This window comes from Anabrus simplex, chromosome 1 (genome assembly GCF_040414725.1).
Source record: "Anabrus simplex isolate iqAnaSimp1 chromosome 1, ASM4041472v1, whole genome shotgun sequence".
Lineage (NCBI taxonomy): Eukaryota > Metazoa > Arthropoda > Insecta > Orthoptera > Tettigoniidae > Anabrus > Anabrus simplex.
This window is the reverse complement of record NC_090265.1, coordinates 995,800,701-995,821,321: the sequence shown is the minus strand read 5'-3', so window position 1 is coordinate 995,821,321 and position 20,621 is coordinate 995,800,701. Positions and strand designations below refer to the sequence as shown.

General features: G+C 38.7%; 1 protein-coding gene across 3 annotated transcripts in view; it reads left to right on the top strand.

Annotated features, from left to right (window-relative positions):
* The window catches only part of LOC136857880 (aldehyde dehydrogenase family 16 member A1), a 188,573-nt gene that overhangs the window by 128,571 nt on the left and 39,381 nt on the right, over positions 1-20,621 (top strand). For all 3 annotated transcript variants that reach the window (XM_067136912.2, XM_067136911.2, XM_068225325.1), the window contains exon 9: positions 4,504-4,603. In XM_067136912.2, coding sequence (XP_066993013.1) covers positions 4,504-4,603 — 100 coding nt within the window. The remainder of the gene's footprint in view (positions 1-4,503; positions 4,604-20,621) is intronic.

The window sequence follows — 20,621 nt, the reverse complement described above, 5'->3', positions numbered from 1 at the left end:
GCGATCAACAGTATTCTGTAAGAAGGAAGTCAGCTTCCGGACCAAACTAACTTTACATCGGTCTGTTTTCAGACCAACTTTGCTTTACAGGCGTGAAAGTTGGGTGGACTCAGGATATCTTATTCATAAGTCCGACTCGTTGGCTGAACGGTCAGCGTACTGGCCTTCGGTTCAGAGGGCCCCGGGTTCGATTCCCGGCCGGGTCGGGGATTTTAACCTTAAATGATTAATTCCAGTGGCACGGGGGCTGGGTGTATGTGTTGTCTTCATCATCATTTCATCCTCATCACGACGTGCAGGTCGCCTACGGGAGTCAACTCGAAAGACCTGCACCTGGCGAGCCAAACATGTCTTCGGACACTCCCGGCACTAAAAGCCATACGCCCAGTGGCGGCCGGTCAGTACGTGCTACCGGGCTCCAGCACGTAGCTTGGAACTGTAAGGAATATTATTTATGTACAGTACAATTATCCTGGTGCCGTTTCGTTGTTTTGAGTACGATATGAATTTGTGTTTTGTGAAAATCAGGACGAGATCTGTCGAACACCTAGCGCCGTTCTCCCGGGGAACAAGTCTCGTGCTCATGTGAAGTGAGCCCTTGCCTGTAGCCTGAAGGAAGCAATACGCAGGCGCAGCCAAGCTTGCAACACTCCCCCTAGCCGGCGGAGTATACCGTAAACCGGGATCAACTTTCACTGATCCCGTTTATAGTTACTTCCTCTCCCGCAAGGGGGTAGAATTACTCGATGTCTCCCGCTACCCGGAGCGCAGCGAGGGATCCAGTCGGCCGTGCTTATGTTGAACGTGGTAAGCGAATCTGCCACTAGAGAGTAGCATCGTCTGGGTTCGAAAGTAAAGCGTAAGTGGAGGCAATCTATCTCACACATGCTTATTAAAATATCCATCTTCCTTTTGTGTCAAAAATAAGGAATTGGTAGGCGAGTCAAAGAATCTTTGACTGACCCTAAATGTTATCCGCATTACAATGTAATTTACTCTGGTGAAATGAAATAGCGTATGGCTTTTAGTGCCGGAAGTATCCGAGGACATGTTCGACTCGCCAGATGCAGATCTTTTGATTTGACTCCCGTAGGCCACCTGCGAGTCGTGATGAGGATGAAATGATGATGACGACAACACGTACACCCAATGATGGTTAAAATTCCAGACCCTGCCGGGAATCGAACCCAGGATCCCTGTGACCAAAGACCAGCGTGCTAACCATTTAGCCATGGAGCCGGACATTTACTCTGGTAATAGGGGAGGTCTCAATGAATCAGTTGGCAGCTCTTTCAGTTGCTTTGTGCGGTTTTTAATCTCGCGGTTATATTACTGGTGCGTGTTTTTTCTGTCATTGTGTTAGTGCTAGAGTTTATACGAAGATTTATCAAATTATTTATCCACTGCAGTGTATATAAAGTGAAATTAAATTAGTGTTCTTAGTGGGGATCTATATTCCCACGATTCTATTTGCACTGATGTAAGTTGCGCCATTAGGTTAGTAAAAACAATATTTCTCCAATGAATTATTTATCTCGTAGACAGTTGTCGAAGAATTCATCTGCTTCCAAATTAATGTTGTTTTTGTTTGTTCTGAGTTATAAATTGTGAGAAAAGTTGTATTATTATTATTATTATTATTATTATTATTAGTAGTAGTAGTAGTAGTAGTAGTAGTAGTAGTAGTAGTAGTAGCAGTAGTAGTAGTAGTATTACCAAGTTTGAAGTATGCGTTGTTCATCATGGCAATATGCAGATTTAAAACAGCGTATTTAGCTTGTTTTTTGTAGCACGTAGGACGATTTTTTCACGAGCCGCCACTGCATACGCCATTTCATTTCATTCATAAGTTAGAAGTAACAGACATGAAAGTAGCACGTATGATTGCTGGTACAAACAGGTGGAAACGATGGCAGGAGAGTACTCGGAATGAGGAAATAAAGGCCAAGTTAGGAATGAACTCGATGGATGAAGTTGTGCGCATAAACCGGCTTTGGTGGTGGGGTCATGTGAGGTGAATGGAGGAGAATAATGGACTCTGTTATGGAGGGTAAGAGGAGTAGATGGAGACCAAGACGATGATGGTTAGGCTCAGTTTCTAACGATTTAAAGATAAGAGGTACAGAACTAAGCAGAGCCTCAGCACTATAGTCCGTTTTGGTTGAAAGCGTCCTGCGCGAGAAATGGTTGCGCATGCAGTGGTGGGAGCTATCGTCCCCCCACTCCTACAGCAGGTCCAGTCGCCAGGCTAGCGCTGAAGTGAAAACTTCTCTCAAGTGGCGCGTGTTGTTACGTGCGGTCTAAGTTGAAATTACTGAAGTGACGAGCATGGCTTCTAGGTCCTCTTCTAAATCTGGGAGACCACTGCGAGGCTAGGCACGTGAAAGTGTTTATACCATGAGTGAACATATGAAACATATCATCCAGATCTCAATCACACTGAGTCGGTTTGGGGAGATATCAAAGGAGAGGTCCGTGATAATAATATATATCACCGGGCGAGTTGGCCGTGCGCGTAGAGGCGCGTGGCTGTGGGCTTACATCCGGGAGATAGTAGGTTCGAATCCCACTATCGACAGCCCTGAAGATGGTTTTCCGTGGTTTCCCATTTTCACACCAGGCAAATGCTGGGGCTGTACCTTAATTAAGGCCACGGCCGCTTTCTTCCAATTCCTAGGCCTTTCCTATCCCATCGTCGCCATAAGACCTATCTGTGTCGGTGCGACATAAAGCCCCTAGCAAAAAAAAGAATATATCTCAATTAATAGTAATACAGCATAATTAGTTTTTTAGCATAAAATTGTGTGCCATAGCATCTCTAATGCCTTCACTGTTCATAAATGAGGCGCTCCTATTCCCAATATAAATAAAAATGCTTATTCTGTACGAAATATTTCTCTGTCTTATAGATCACTCGTGACTTGACAGCAGACACACTCGACAAAAAGGAAGCTCTTTGCGGATATTGCTTGCACAGTATTCGCAAGACAAACGGAAAAAAATGTTGCGACCACGTAAAAGACACTGAGCAGGAATACTGGGAGCGTGACAACACCATGCATAAGGAATTAGAATTAGACCAGTCCGACATCAACCTCGGTGAAGCTTCAGATGAGAGTGAAGATTATTCTGAATAATTTGTAAATAAGATCCCTGAACTCCGAATATTAAACAAACGTGATAATAGAACACGTAAGAAGTCCGATAATATTTTTGCTCTGTTTTTTTTTTGAGACACATTTATATTGTCTATTGTTCCGGAGCATTTCGTTGTTGTTTTTGTTGCTGCTGTTGCTGTAGGAGACCTGTTCTCTCAGTCATAACAATAGCAGGTTATTCAAGAGTATTATATATTATTATATTTCTTCTAATGGAGAAGAAAAGTAGACATTGTTAATGTTATTATGAAATTAGCTGAAGTATTTCTACTAATGCTTCTTCTGTGCATTTTCCCGACAAATTTGCATTAATTAATCTCTTTTATACGTATTTCACTAGAAATCACGTTAAGTAGATTATATCTCCAGGCTGTCAGTGGAAACAACTTCTTCCTATTCGTTAGGTGATTGATGAACTGATAGCGCGTACCGATGCGCCTTTCCTTGGTATACAGTACAGTACAGTTTCAAACGAACTTCCTTTATTCGCAGTATTACCAGTTGCAAGTTACTGTCTTATGTTCAATTGATTTTCTACCAAATGGTTCAAACCTTTCAGTTTTATATAACAGATTTCATATTCGTAAGAATGTATAAGAATAAATTAGAGGCTACAGAGTGCCAAAATATTGACCTCCACTTTTACTATACACTGAGATTTATTTCACGTTGTGTCGAAAGCATCATCCGATATGAATTCTTTTAGGCATGACCCTCTGATTTCTTGACGTCACCAACATTTACGACGAAAGTTACGAAGTATTTCCGTACTGGAATAGAACTGAAATTTTAGAATGTTGTGCTCAAAGGCCTGTGTAGTTAATGGACAAGGTTTTAAGGCAGACAATCGAAATATGAGACTCGATTTGTACAATGTACGGTACTATTTTATTTTCACTAGTTTATCATATTAAGTAATTCCTACACTTTTGAGTTAGTGTGATGTATGTACACCGATGAGCCATTGCATAATGACCACCCCGACCCGGGAACGTATCGCGCCTAAGCTTTCCACACTATTTCAGTCAGTTCCCAGGGCTACGTCCGCTGCCTGAACTCGACTGTGTCAGCTGGAGGAAAGGTTCAAGTTCTTCCCCCACCACCAGCGCGAACGCTCCCATAGTTCCTCGCACACGAGGCCAGGCCACACCTCCGGTCGTCCAGAAAGACGCTTACTACGAAGATGGACTATAGTTGCAAATAGAGGATTGTGGTGACGTTTAGTAAATTCACAGAGGCTTGCAGACTGAATGCTGAAAGGCATAACGGTCTATAATGGTGCTGTATCTATGTATGTATATTGTTGTTGTTGTTGTTATTATTATTATTGTTGTTGTTGTTGAAGGTTGGAACTGTTTGGATCAACTGTCATGGTGTTATGGATGCAAGTATCCCTTTTGGAGGCTGGAAACAGAGTGGACTTGGCAGTTTTGGTGGTAGAGAAGGTAAGAAATCTTGATTTCATGGAAAGGTTGAACATTACAGGTGATGATGCTTATGTGGTCAGCAACACTCCTTATGTGGTCTTTATTCTCAGCATAAAGCTGCCTATGGAGGGAATTTCTGTAATACTCCTTGGACTGTTGTTTTAATCCACTAGGTCTCACCTAGAAAGTACGCAAGTTTTAAATGTATATAACTACTACAACTAGTGGTGAGAAATCTGGGAAAGAGGACAGGAGGCCATTGGATCAAAGAAATTCAAGAGGATCTCAAAATAGTCGAACTCAAAATTGCAGATGCAGAGATCAAGAATAAAATTACCACCCTTCTTAAGAATCACAAATTTTCAACTGAATTGCTGCACAGAAGGCCTGTAAAGATTTCAGGCGAATTAAAAACGCTGAGATCAGAACGAATGAAGAAGTACTGGGCAGATAAGAAGAATCAAACAGTACAACCTTCAAAGAAAATGTGTACATGGAAGAGTCAAGTGGCCAAATATGGCCAATAAAGTTAATAATAATAATAATAATAATAATAATAATAATAATAATAATAATAATAATAATAATATAACTACCACACAATGAACATTGATGTTTCTGGTTATATTTATCCCATTGAATCACCACCATCGTGAGTATACAGTACAGTTTTTCTGCATGGAGCAAGCTAATTTCATGGCTCTGATTATGACAAAACAGATATTCACCTTCGTTTATGAGGATCGCTCCTAAACCTATGCACTTTTTTTACGAAGTCAGTTTTATTCTACAAATTTGTTTCACAATATATTGCTACATTCTTTATTCAACAGTGTCACTTCTCAACATTATCTCCATGACTTTGCACTGGCTTGCACCACCTTGGAATGAGCACATGTATACATTTTGCCTTTATGTATGGACAGAAGTGAATTCAACAACCACGGCTAAGCTCAATGAACATGAAATCCTTCCTCTACCTTTACTCCTCATCATGAGCTTTCATGTTTCTTCAGAGATCTGTTTCTCATCTGCAGGGTGTAGGTTTCAGATAAAATGTTGTATGGGCACAATGAATTTAATTAAAAAGTAAGCCTAAGTATAATGCCTAACTGGATAAATAATGTATGATAATACACCCAGTAAAATCTCTGAAATAATATAATCTTACTATTTTATTTATGTGAAAACTGTCTCCCATCGAAGATAGTCCCATTGGACTCAGTACACTCTCAAAATATTGTTTTTACAATGTAAAAAATGTCATTTATGTATGTGGTATACTAAAATTTTACAGGATTTCTTCATTATGTCTGTGACAATTTCATCTTGTAAAGATTGAGGTAATCTGAATTTCTTATGAAACTATTCAAAGAATTTTGGAATAACACCGTAAGATCCTATTAGAAGTCCTATTACTTCTAGATCTTTCATATGACATTTTTCCTTGAAATACCCAGTTGTTGGCTTGTATATGTTCTTCTTTTCAACATTTACTTTTTCTGGCTGATTTCTTCCGTTTTAAATCTAGTTGTTTGATCTATAATGAATCTATTTCTGGTGACCTCTAAATATGCCATGATGTCTTATTTGTCTAGTAGAGCTGTTTTTTGCAGTACAGGATACTTCTTTCTCAACTTGCCATGATTTGTCTTTCAATGCTGCTACTATTAATGTTCTTACTTGATGGTATCAAGCGTTTCTGAGTAATAAACAATGATCACGTTACTCTTGAATCTGAGCAAGGGTTTCACTCTCCAGGCATTCTTATCTGCACCAGGAACAATTTAAGGACCAACCGGGAACTACTCTTAATGACACAACATTGCCATTCATTTTCAGATAGATAACCCATTCAGAGGTAGACAGTCCTGACTTGTTGGCTTTCCAATTAATGGCTTTGGTGACCTCACTGTATAATTTGATCCCTTTGCCCTTTACTGGCAATGCTTTCCAAATGTCATACTCCCTCTGACAGAGTTTGTCCCTTAGGTTTCTAGCAGCTGATCTATGATAATCTGTTGGACATGGGAGATCCAGATGATTACATGATCCTTTATGTTGTTCTTCTAGAGGCCTTAAAGTATTCACATGGGTATTATTACAGATCAATAAACTAATAAGAATGTTCCGAGGATACTGTAGAACACAGAGGTGAAAGAAGGTGTGGGCATGAATGGGTGGATATATAAAAGACAAAGATTAATCTAAAACTTTAAAACTTGTGATATATTTCTTTCTGTGTTTTTTTCCTTCATAATTTACACTTTGCTAAGCAAATAGCAAAAATCAGGTACAAGGTCTAGCTCGTGAGCTTGAGTAACAATATTAGAAAAATGTTGAATAATCAGATAACAACCATTTAACAACCTGAGCTTGAAGCTCCCTAATAACAGATTTAACAAGAGCATCATTGCTACCTTCAATACCTACTCAAGGAGACTGAGCTCCAAAGTTTTACAGCAATAAGACGAGTGTCTTTGCTCTACACAATTACTTCCTAGGAGACTATCCTCCAAAATTACAAGTTCCAGGCCTATTAAGGTACCTAAAAAACCAAATCAGTCACTACTGATCTGCATTTAGGGCAGTCGCCCAGGTGGCAAATTCCCTATCTGTTGTTTTCCTAGCCTTTTCTTAAATGATTGCAAAGAAATTGGAAAATTATTGAACATTTCCCTTGGTAAGTTATTCCAATCCCTAACTCCCCTTCCTATAAACAAATATTTGTCCTAATTTGTCCACTTGAATTCCAACTTTATCTTCATATTGTGATCTTTCCTACTTTTAAAGACACCACTCAAACTTATTCATCTACTGATGTCCTCCCATGCCATCTCTCCACTGACAGTTCGGAACATACCATTTACACGTTATAATTCTCATGTTAGGTCCATATTGAAATGTACGTAAATACAAAGTATGTTACAAGTGTTATTTTTTTTTAATATCCACCTATTCAATACAAAGAGATCTTTTTTAAGAATTAAATATTATTATTATTATCGGCTTTAGTTATTATTATGTTGTTATCTTTTATTTATCTATTAGTCGCAGACATTCTTTTAGGAAAGCTTTGTCCTTACTTAAACTGCTAATCTTAACCTTCAGCTTGAGAAATTTGTTTAGAATATAATAGGCTTCGTTGGCTTTTACATTACACGTTATAATTCTCATGTTAGATCCGTATTGAAATGTACGTAAATACAAAGTGTATTGTATTGAATAGGTGGAACCATTTCTAACTCCATTTCGTTCCAACCTGTACCTCCTTCTTAGTCTCTTTACTTCTCTGTTATAATATAGTGGATCTTTACCATTCCTTACCACCTTTAAAGGTACAAACCTATTTTCACATTCCTCACATCACTCAACAGTCTGATTTATCAAGACACAAAATTAAAAAATAGAAGCGACTTTAACAGGGGTAACAAGTACCCATTCTGCGTGGCCTTATTTAAAAGCAAACGGTTAAAGTTACTGGCCAAAAATCAACGTGTTAGGAGGCGAACACTTGCACACCTTTGGAATTCTCCAGAACATCATTAAAAACCTACGTGGGCTTATGACCCGAACTTACAGAGGCTAAGCCTATACTACGGAGGTGACTAGATGGAGATAAAGTTTTTACAAAATTAAGAGGTAGATTTAAAGGTTACAAAATCATAGGCACCTGAATATCTAGTTGAAAGGGAATATAAGAGGGTACCACTCTTTATTCCTTAAGTGCGGTAAAGTTCTTTAGACTTGTTAGAGAATTTACATTGAGAAATAAAAGTTACATTATGAAAGAAATTTGAAACCTTCCCCTTAAACTATCTTTCTGAGACTATTACTTGTTTACACAGAGTCTGCCATTACCTTGAGCTGGTGGACCTGCTGAAGATGGATGAGGCAGCCCCTCCCCCTGCCTCCGTTACAAACACACTCTAAACCTCTTGACTGAAGCGATCACAAAGACGATATGGCCTGAATGGTCCCAGCTCTTATAGCAGAGAGGAAGGTTCCAGATTTCTCTGGGCCGAAACCCTGACACCCCACCATTTTTGTACTAGTTAATTTAATAAATATAAAAAATTTCTGATTGGTTACTTAAATAAATGTACAACATTTCTTATTGGCTGAAATATAAAGTTGGCGGACAGAGATAGAAGTGTTGATAACTTTAGAACACCAAAAAGAATTTGCAAACAGTTCAGTTTTACCAACTAATGAATACCAAATTTATCTTGAATTTTAATTGTCTGTCCTCTCATAGGGAGCTCTTAGTTTGACAGTAGAGACCTCTGTCGAAAAACGTTCAAACTTCTTTTATCACATAGTTTGATGTCTGAGTTACAGATGGCCTTCTCAAAGGCACTTAATTTAAATCCACAGGGCTGGTGTACCTCCGGTACAAATAATATTACAGTTTTGAAGGTAAACTTCCCACGATGCTTGTACCAGACCCAAACCTCTGAACTTCTTACGGTTCAATATGTTGCTTCCATGATCCCTTTTTATCTTTCATTAATAATATTATTTTAACCAATAAGCGGAGCTAAAACCAAACACTTCAGCTGGTACTTTCAATGAAAGAGATTCTTGCAATAAACCAGCATCGTAATACTTATTGTCTGTGCATGTTAACAAGTGTAACATTTCTACATTGTGAGTGAATGTATAATTTTAACAACTTCATTCACCTTCAGTAGAATCAACGTTTGATCATACGTCAGTCAGAAAGCCACGGATATCATCAAAAAATTGGGATAGACAGCGTTAACATACCTGTTTCACAGCCCTTAATTGGGACTCGCTGATTACTATCTCTTTGGTAAACTGAAGGACTCACTTTCCAGGAAGAGGTTTGAAGAGAACGGCTCTCTTGGGTTAGACGTACTGGACCATAATTTTACCAAGAGACCTTTCATGTTATTTGGAATTAAAATGGCCGACAGCTGCACAGCCACTCATCTTTTCTTTTCATTCTCTTCCACCTTAGGGGCCTTGCTACTTTCTTGGTTTGTACTCACCCCTGCTGTACGAGGCTGTTCTAGTTTGTCAAAACTACATTAGTACTTCCTCTTATTTGTGGCCTATCTCCGCCTTGTTCATCTCTACTTCTTCTTTGAGGTTTTCTTTCTTTTTCTTGTGTCAAAAACCAGCAATCTTTTATTAAATGTAACACCCTATCACAATTATAACATTGTTTTATCTTCGCTTGATGTCCGACTGTTTGATTCCAGCACTCAATTTTCTTATGTCCCTTCTTTCCACATTGAAAGCATTCAATATCTTCCCGTAGCACATTGATGTGTGTATTTCCCGTGTTTCGTCGTTGTTCCTCGCAGTTTCCTGCTGTAATCCTACAGTCTCTACTTTCATGTCCTGTTCTCTTACATTTTTGACACTTCACAACCCTACAGTCTCTTGCCATATGTCCCATTTTATGACATTTAAAACATTCCTTTGTACTCGTTACTTTATTAGTGGTACGAATTTTGCGTTGGTTGTATTCTACATGCCCTCTCTTGTTTACCTTTTTCTTTAAGTAACAATCCAAACTACTGTGTTCCATCTTACCACAGTTATTGCGTGTTGTGGTATTCATTATACCTGGTCGCTTCGATTCGGCTATGATTGAGGTTTCCTCTTCTATCACATATGTTACTGTGCTCTGAAATTCTTCTGCGTACCAACCACGCACATTCAGTTTAACACTGGAATTACTTAACCCTTTAATGAAGTACGCACGCCCAAAGTGCTCCGCTATCATCCTAATACTGTCGGTTTCTGCTGGACTAGCTATTTCTAAAGCTGCATCACGAAAGGCTGTGAATAACGACTCAATTCATGTTGCCCACTCCTGTACATCCTCGCTTTTTCCTTGACGAGTTTCTGACATCTCGCTAACATAATGTTTGAGTGTGTGTTTCTCCGCATAGTATTCATTTAACTGACTTTACAGTCGGCCAATTCTTTACATCACACCTGAGCATAAATTTATGCATGGCTTCTCCCTTAATTCTTCATAATACATATTGGTAGAAGAATGTATGTTCTTCTGGTTTAATTAACCTGAAAGCTGCATCTACATCTGCACAGAATTCCCTTAACTGACTCTTATTCTTTCCATCAAAATTTGATTCTACTAATCTGCATGCAGAATTCACTGGCATATAAATATCTGTTACACTTTGAGTAGGTGCCTCAGTTTCCTCAACTTCACTAGCATATGACATGCCGTCTTCAGAATGGTGTGACATTTTACCTTTATATTTTGAATTTAGTCTCAGTTACTTAAATTGTGGCTCTGAGTATCACTTACCCCTTCTTGACGTCTTCTTCCATGGGCTGTCGGCTGTTGGTCTTCGCTTGTTCTGGACTACTGGACCTGGACTTCTGGGCCTCAGTCTTCTTTCAGCTTCTTCTTGTCGTACTGCTTGTTCTGGACTCCTGGACCTGGACTTGTTTGTGCCTTAGTTTTCTTTCAGCTTCTTGTTGTTCTGCTCCCTGAGGTATTCAAACCCGGGAACCCCACTCTTGACACCATTTATGTCATGTGACCAAGCACTGTGTCACTTGTCAAGTGGCATGGGAGCAGGATGGGTGGTCTAGGAGAATACTAAGTGAGAACAATGACTGAATTCCCTTCTCCAACTTAAAATATATTGTTTTCTTATATACAGTATTTACACGTTCTGATGATTCTTTGAGGTAGCATGGAAATCACGTTGTTCGTCAATAAATTCTCTATCAATCACTATAGTGCCAATATTTATAGTCTTCTTAAGACTGTAATGTATCTCTCGTGTCTCTACTACTGGCTTCTGAAGTTGCTGGAGTACAAGCTCGACTAAACCCCAACATCTATTTTTTCGTTATTACATAGCGCTTCCTTACGCTGCTAGTCGACCTGACTGTCAGCCTCCATGAGCCTCTCTGCTCTGGTTACTCGCTACTGATTACTGAATTGCACAGACTCTGCCATGACTGTCTGTCTTATCTCCTCTGGCTACTCTCTTATACTGTGTGTGCGGGCTGACTGATTGTTACTGCCTGATAGCGGTGTCTTTCTTAATGTTGCCGCAAAGCTATCTCTGTTTCTAGTTCCCGGACCTTGTTTTTTTGCTAGTTGCTTTATGTCGCATCGACACTTATAGGTCTTATGGCGACGATGGGACAGGAAAGGGCTAGGAGTGGGAAGGAAGCGACCGTGGCCTTAATTAAGGTACAGCCCCAGCATTTGCCCGGTGTGAAAATGGGAAACCACGGAAAACCATCTTCAGGGTTGCCAACAGTGGGGTTCGAACCCACTATCTCCCGAATACTGGATACTGGCCGCACTTAAGCGACTGCAGCTCTCAAGCTTGGTCCCGGACCTTGTTTGTCCTGCTTTCATATCTGTATTTACTTCTAATGAACAATCCCTGATTTCACTCTATGACAGTCGCAAACATGTTTTCCATGCGCCTGTACAATTATATACATAGATGTTTCATAAAGCTTATCAGCTTTCTCTGTATAATTCTGTTCTGGTCACAAATATCTAGGTTACATAAACTTCATCCAGTTTCATCAACTCTGCTCGATGTTGGCCGGAGTTCAGTCGATGGACAGAACAACCTGCAGGAAGGAGAAGAGGCTGAGGCAGAAGTCTTACAAAAGCGTGAGAATATTGATGGCTGTGGAGACTATGCCCTAACCCAACAAAGACTGAAATAACAGCTTTTCACATGAACAGTCGCTTGGCCATCCTCTTAATTACTGCGTTGATGGGGTGAAAGTTCCTTATGGGGATCACTGTAAGTACAATGCTAAAAAGAGAAAGATGTTCCACCTATTCAATACAATAACACTATTGCACGAATCAATGTAGCAACATATTTAATTTGTTATGGGACCGGTTTCGACATATGTCCATGTCATCATCAGCATACACAAAAATGGCAAGAAGTCAACACAATTGTAACACTTATGACACTTTTCTTGAGTTACAAATAGAAGTTCATGTAGAGGTTCTTGAGCACTCTTGCTGATCTTGAGGTTAAAAAATGATGCAGTATAATTAACGTCAAGATCAGCAAGAGTGCTCAAGAACCTCTACATGAACTTCTATTTTTAATTCAAGAAAAATGTCATAAGTGTTACAATTGTGTTGACTTCTTGCCATTTTTGTGTAGGCTGATTATGGCATGGACATATGTCGAAACCGGTCCCATAACAAATTAAATATGTTGCTACATTGATTCGTGCAACAGTGTTATTGTATTGAATAGGTGGAACATCTTTCTCTTTTTAGCATTGTAACTATTAGTTCAATACGGATCAGTGATGAAGTTTTAAACTTTAAATCACTGTAAGTACCTAGGTGTTAATATAAGGAAAGATCTTCATTGGGGTAATCACATAAATGGGATTGTAAATAAAGGGTACAGATATCTGCACATGGTTATGAGTGCCTTTAGAGGTTGTAGTAAGGATGTAAAGGAGAGGGCATATAAGTCTCTGGTAAGACCCCGACTAGAGTATGGTTTCAGTGTATGGGACCCTCACCAGGATTACTTTATTCAAGAACTGGAAAAAATCCAAAGTAAAGCAGCTCGATTTGTTCTGGGTGATTTCCGACAAAAGAGTAGCATTACAAAAAAGTTGCAGAGTTTGTGCTGGGAAGACTTGGGAGAAAGAAGACGAGCTGCTTGACTAAATGGTATGTACCAATATAAGTGGTCCATTATTGGACATTATATTGTACCGTACCGTAAGGGGAAGGACCACCTAGGACGATGCCTCCACTTCCTGTCTAAACATCCGACTAAGCTCATGTGGGTAGAGAGTGGGTTAGGTTGTCGAAGATAGTGTAAAAGCCAAAGTTTGAACTTATCTCTAAGTATCATGACAGGAATTATGGAGGTTTATCGAATGAGAAATACTAATATAGGGTAAGATGGATTTATTACAAAATATAACATGATCCAAACTAATCATCAAAATCAAAAGAATCAAATAAAATGGCCTCAGAATAGCTTGGAATGAAACTTAATCGAACAAACTATCATAATGATATTAATCAAAACAATAATACCGCAAGGTAAATTCAAAATGTGAATACAAAATTACAAAATTAATCAATTTAAAATATCACTTCAAATCAGATGTTAATGTTCAAAGTTCTTGTTCACATGGAGTTATGACGCAGAACAAACTCAGTTTACAGAGTCATTGAATTGGGAGGATTGCATTCGCTAAGGGCAAATACTCGTGGTCTAATTTGGTTGAATTCGCTACATGACTTTATGAAATATCATTAAATACTGGTGACCTTCATCTACCATATATATACAACCATAGTTATGGGATTAATAAACAAAATATATACACTGCAATAGGTTGGTAAAATGGCTTACATAATTACACTGACTCTACATGTGAATCCCAGTTCACCAAGGATCTAGACAGAACTAGAATAACCTCCAATCATCAAATCAGCATATGGGCTGTCTCCCCATTAACAACAAAACATGAAAAAAAAATACAATATATCACTCAAGTACACAATCCGGAAAATAAACAAGTCAAAATAATACAATATACACTGAGAAAACGACAGGCAACAATCCCGTTCATCACGCTGCATTTGAGCGCAGGCCAATGCCCACCATCGTCTTTCCTCTCCATGCTTCCTGCTTGGCGATCAGCTGTAAATATTAAGAAACAAGACGACTCTCTAGACTTGGTTACTGTTTGAAAATTGGTCTCGCATGGAAGCTACTTTTCCCTTCACAAATGGGCTATATTTCTCTGAGCTGATAACCTGACCGTGATATATCAACAATTACTCTCGTGGGTTCACATTCAGACATACACATTGCAGGCATGTTAACTTCTTTCTCAACACACACAATAATCTCTTGGCCTGACATTTCATTCACGGCTTCTTTTTTATATCAATAATACTGTATATCACCATTTTGGAATACTGGGCCAATTCTAGCCTCACATATTTAACACAATATTACCAAACGTGCACACTGCACGTGCCCTTGATTTCATTTATATCTCAGCATGCATTTCACTCATATTTAACCTGCACTATTATCAGCCCTTCCATAACAGTTCAAGGTTCAATTCCCTGCTTGACCTTTGCCCGAAACAGTCTCAGATCTATTTCAAGGATCCTACTTAAATTCAATGACACATATGCAGCTCCATACATCTTACAGCTCCTAAAAATTCATGCAAACCAAGCAGCCTATGTGAACCTAACTTCTGTGTAATTTAAATAAATTTAATCTCGATGCTGCGAGTGTATTACTCTTAATACTGATGATTGCAGCTATCTAACCCTTACATAAAGAAAACACAGGAATAACACTAAACTAAAATATATCATGCACAAATACACACAAAACAAATATCAAATTGAACCTATCTTCTCTCTCGATTCCCCAACTATCTAATTATAGAGCAATAAAAAGAAAAAGATAACATGCATCACAATCCTATCCATATTTACAGGTACAACAATACAAAATGAAATCATGCCATCTGACTGAAATTTACACTAAAATCCCTAACCTAATCCTCACTAGCATTTAACGTATTTCATAAAACATGCCATTTATAATAATCACATGCCACTTAACTTTGTAACTCCCATGACGTCATTAGCGATTTACATAATCACTCCCACTGCTCTCTACTCTATGCCTAACACACTTTGCACATGTTGATTAATTCTTCTTTCTTCTCCTGGTGAAGCCATCCTTTTGAAACAGGTTCCTGTAGAACAGCAACACATATATGTACAATCAGTCTCCCTTCACCGCTTTAGGTGCACGTCGCACAATATTAACCCCACTTTAGGTTGTAAATAAGGAGCCTGCGTGAATAAATTAATATGAGTACATTATTCACTTAGTAAAATGAGTATCTGGGGTTCAATACTTGGCTATAATAGCGGCCCAATGGATACGAAACGCACACGAACAGTCTCTCTCGCATTCACGACCCGACCGATGGTAATATACGGACGAGTCCTTCGCTTTATTACCAGACTGCAGCGGAAAGTTAAGTTTGCTCAGTTACTGCAAGAATTAGTGCTATCCTGCACTTGGCAATTAAATGTAATTAGATTTAGATATATACTGTTCACTGCTACCAATAACACTGTTCTTGGTCTGTGTTACCATGCAAAGTCAAACTCTGCCCACATGGCAGCGGCTCCACGTGTCGCGTACACTGAGGTAGTACCGAAGTAGACTCGCCAACGAAGAATAGCAAAAGGAGGACCCTCCACCGAGTGGTGAGCTTAAATACGTTTCCAGCAGTCATTAGCGCTAGGGGAGTCCCCGGACGTTCAAACAATCAACCAATCAGAGCTATTGTCTTGCTTAACATCTCTATATTTCATTGAAATAATGATTGAACACACTCATATAAACCAGATATCGGCTCAGATAAATTTCATAATTTACTCTCACATATTTATAATACTCAGATCTGTGGAAAAGCTACAAATAACGGAACTAACCACTATCTCACAATGAACACAGCACACACAGAATAAAGTTGGTCATTTTGAATTCCTCACTTCACGCTTTCCAATATTCAAAGTAGCCACACACCTAATTTCTCATTGGCTCAACTCATCTAGTGGTCTAACGCTCCCTTACACATGCGTTCAATGCTGACTTGCATTAAAATTTGTAGCCTCTCACGATTGAGATGTTCCTGAAGAGCAGGAGTAATATCATCAGGAAACTGGCTAGTATCTCACGCCTGACTGTCTCCTTTACTTCCAGTCACAACTCTAGTTCGTAACTTCTGTACCATCAAACTGCAGTCCACGTTAATTAAATAACTGAATATGCCAAATGAGCCAGCAGGATATGGCGCAATATGGAATCAACATCTATATCATTAAATGGTATGTTCCGAGCTGTCAGAGGAGTGATGGCGTGGATGACAGCCCCAGCATTTGCCTGGTGTGAAAATGGGAAACCACACGAATAAGTTTGAGTGATATCTTTAAAAGTAGAAAAGATCACAATATGAAGATAAAGTTGGAATTCAAGAGGACAGATTGGGGCAAATATTTGTTTATAGGAAGGGGAGTTAGGGATTGGAATAACTTACCAAGGGAGGTGTTCAATAAATTTCCAATTTCATTGCAATCATTTAAGAAAATTCTAAGAAAACAACAGATAGGAAATCTGCCACCTGGGCGACTGACCTAAATGCAGATCAGGATTGATTGATCGATTGATTGATAAGAGTAACTTTCTGAGACAACCCTCAACCCAAGTATCTAAGAATCATGCTCAATTGCTCAGTGTCATACAAACCCCACCTCATAACAGAGAGAAACTGAAGAGCAGGAGTAATATCATCAGGAAACTGGAAGGAACCCTGCGAGGAGCACAAGCAGAAACTCTGTGCACTGCAGCCCTGGCATTGGTATACTCAGTAACAGAGTGTTGGTCATCAGTATGGAACCAGAATGTGTACACTGCAGCGTGAAAACAATTTATGTCAGTATTGGTGTATTTTAGGGTATTGTCAGTGTATGTATTGCATATCAAAACTAATATGTTGAAAAATCAGGGTACATGATCCAAACCCACAGAATACCAAATCCAATTCAGAGAAGTGAACAGAGGCAGAAAAGATACATGTTTTAATTTATTTTACCATACACAAATGTTACTTTGAAAACAGCTAATCAAAAGTCATCATAGCAGAGAGCTAAGGTTACACAATACAGTTGCACAGGGAAGTAGAAGAGATGGGTTCACTAGAACCCAGTAGTCACAAGGATCCAAGGATTATCAAGTACAGACACAAAATAAAGTATCATAATTCAAAAATAAAGAGGAAAATGCACAAGGAATGGCTGCAGGTAAATGATCGACAAAATAAAACAAATCAACTAACCCTTTTTAATTTGATTCAGGAATACTCGCAAATAGAAGGTACAAATTTAAGATACACAGCATGACTAGCATAATTTACAAGATTGTAACACATGATTTACATAAACACTAATTGATATACCAAATGAATCAAACTTGATTCTTATTTCCACAAAGGATGTTGACCTGCAATAACACATATTTTGAATAATCATTACCTACCAGAATAACAATCAGAGATAAAAAAGAAGGGAGTAAATTAGTTGACTGGAAGATGAACCCTGGACACATAATTATAGTAATAAAATTACAATGGCCCAGCAGATGAAAGAGATGGTTAATCAGAATAAGCAAGTCACAAACTTGAAATAAGTGAAAACTCAATAACGACATTAAAAAACGAAATAACTGGTGAAGCAGAACAATAAGGCCAGTAAGTATCTAGAAATGTATTTTTACTTTCACATAAAATAATGCTCAAATCAGGACATGAGTGAAGTTCCAAAACCAGTTTCTTAGAACATTTCACTTAGTCATTCGCATGAACACCCCAGGTTATAAACATGATTATGTAAGATTGCATGAATTTTCATCTGAGAGAAAGAGAAAAGGGAGAATGTTCATATTACATCCATACATTTCTGAGACGGTGTCACTAGTGTTCAAAACAAGTATGTAGTCAAATGCTGCGATCTAGCAATCCAACCCATGAAGTAACTCAGACAGAATTTGCTAAGGAAAGTCAGCTTAGACCACTCGCAACACAATCATCATCATCATCTTCATTTCCCGTTTCCAGCTTCCCGGGTCAGGTTGTGAATCAAGGACCTTTATCACTGCCTGTCTCTCCACCACTCTTCTCCTTTTTTAAGTACATCTTCTGGTTTTCCTCCCCTCTTCTCTATGCACTCCCACACTGAATTTGTCCACCTTTTTTGGGGTCTTCCTCGTGGTCTCTTTCCTGTTAACTTCTCTGAAAAAGCTTTTTTTGGCACTCTCTCTTCTCCCATTCTCATCATATGCCCATACCACTTTAGCTTTGTTCTTTCTATCCTGTCTTGAAGTTTCAATATTCCTGTCCTTTTCCTTATCTCTTCATTTCTAATTCTATCCTTTCTGGTCTTGCCCTCGACACCTCTTAGGAATTTCATCTCCACTGCCTGTATTCTACCCTCCTCTCGTTTTGTTGTAGTCCACGATCCAGCTGCGTAGGTTAGTATGTGTTCATAATACTTTTTTACATTTCTTCGGGACATCTTGGTTCCACAAAATACCCCTTACATTCTGGTAGAAGCTGTTTGCTTGTTGTATTCTTTTCCCAGTTTTCTCGGTTATCTTTCCATCTTCTGTGATCACACTTCCCAATTACTTGAAACTTTTGACTACTTCCAGAATTTTACCATTCAGTTTTATCTTTCCTCTTCCTTCCGTCCTTCCTTCCTTCCTTCCTTCCTTCCTTCCTTCCTTCCTTCCTTCCTTCCTTCCTTCGCCTTGTTATCACTATTGTTTTACTTTTCTCTGTGCTTACTTTCATCCCAGATTTTTCTGTCTCTTTATTCCATACATCTACTTGTTTTTGCACTTCCGTTTCATCCTCACCCCATATCACTATATCATCTTCAAATAACATGGCTTTTGTTGCCTGTCTTCCCAATCTCTGTTTAATGTTCTTATGAATTTCATCCATGACTATGATGAATAGTATGGGGGATAGTACACTTTCCTGTTGGAGATCAGTTTCAAATTTAAACCATTTTGTTTTTCCTATACTAGTCTTCACACTACTAACACAATTTTTGTACATAGCTTTTATCATTTGCACTTCCACTCTGTTAACTTGTTTTTTCCTTAAATGTGTCCCGTGCTACTGTCTGGGCACACTGTCATAAGCTTTCCCAATGTCAATAAATGTCATCACTATGTCTTTCCCAAAATCCCATTTTTTCTCCATTATATGTCTTAATGTAAAGATCAGGTCAAACTTTGATCTGTCTTTCCTAAAACCATACTACTTCCATTTCTCCTTCTAGCTTCCTCCTCAGTCTTCCTTCCAATACTCTCTCAAATATCTTAGCTATATGGGCAATAAGGGTGATTGATCCCTCTGTAGTTATTACATTCCTTTTTATCACCTTTTTTAAATGTTGGGAAAATTAAACTCTTTCCCCACTCTTCTGGGGTCTCTCTCTTCCTCCAGATTATTCTAAATAATCTATACAGCCACTGTAGCCCTATTGGTCCTGTTGCTTTTATCATTTCCGTAGTTACCTCATCCACTCCTACTGCTTTACCGCTCTTCATCTTTTGTATGGCTTCCTCTATTCCTAACATCGATATCTCCTTTTCTTGTTCTTCTTCTTTCCCTATTGTTTCTTCTTGCTCCTTCTCATCTACCAGTTCACTGTATTTAATATTTAGCAATTCTGAAAAGTATTCTTCCCATCTTTTTAGTATGTCATCTCTTTGCGTCTGCCCTTTTTAAGTTTTTACAAATTTTGTATCTCCCCTATTTTGCAAACTATTCTTCACCAAACCATACAAAACCTTTTTATTTCCCTTTATGCCCTCCTGTAAAGTTTCTGTGAAACTTTCCCAGCTCTTCCGTTTCTCTTCTTGTACTATTTTCTTACATACCTTTTTGGTTTCTTTATATTTCTGCCAATTCTCTTTACTATTGCTATCTATCCACTTCCTCCAAGCCATTTGTTTCTCTTTAACTCCTTCCTTTACCCTGCTGTTCCACCATGGAGTCTCCTTTTCCTTTTTCCTCCCTGATGGTCTTCCACAGGAGTTTACTGCACACTTTACAAAACCATTTCTAAAACATATCCATTCCTCTTCCACACTGTTCACGTCATCTTTGGGAACTTCTTTCTTCAGATCCTCTTGAAACTTTTCCCTTATTTCTTTCTCTTTTAACTTCCATCCATTTATTTTTCTTTCCCTTTTTTTTATTAACTTTGTTATTTTACCAAGTCTTAATTTGGCTACCACCACTTTATGGTCTCTTTTGAAATCTGCTCTTGGCATTGCTGTAACATCTTCCAGTTGTCTACGTTTCTCCTTCTCCACCAGAATAAGATCAATCATTGTCTGTGTGTTTCTATCTCCCCAACCATGTGTAGTTAATTTTTGTGAGT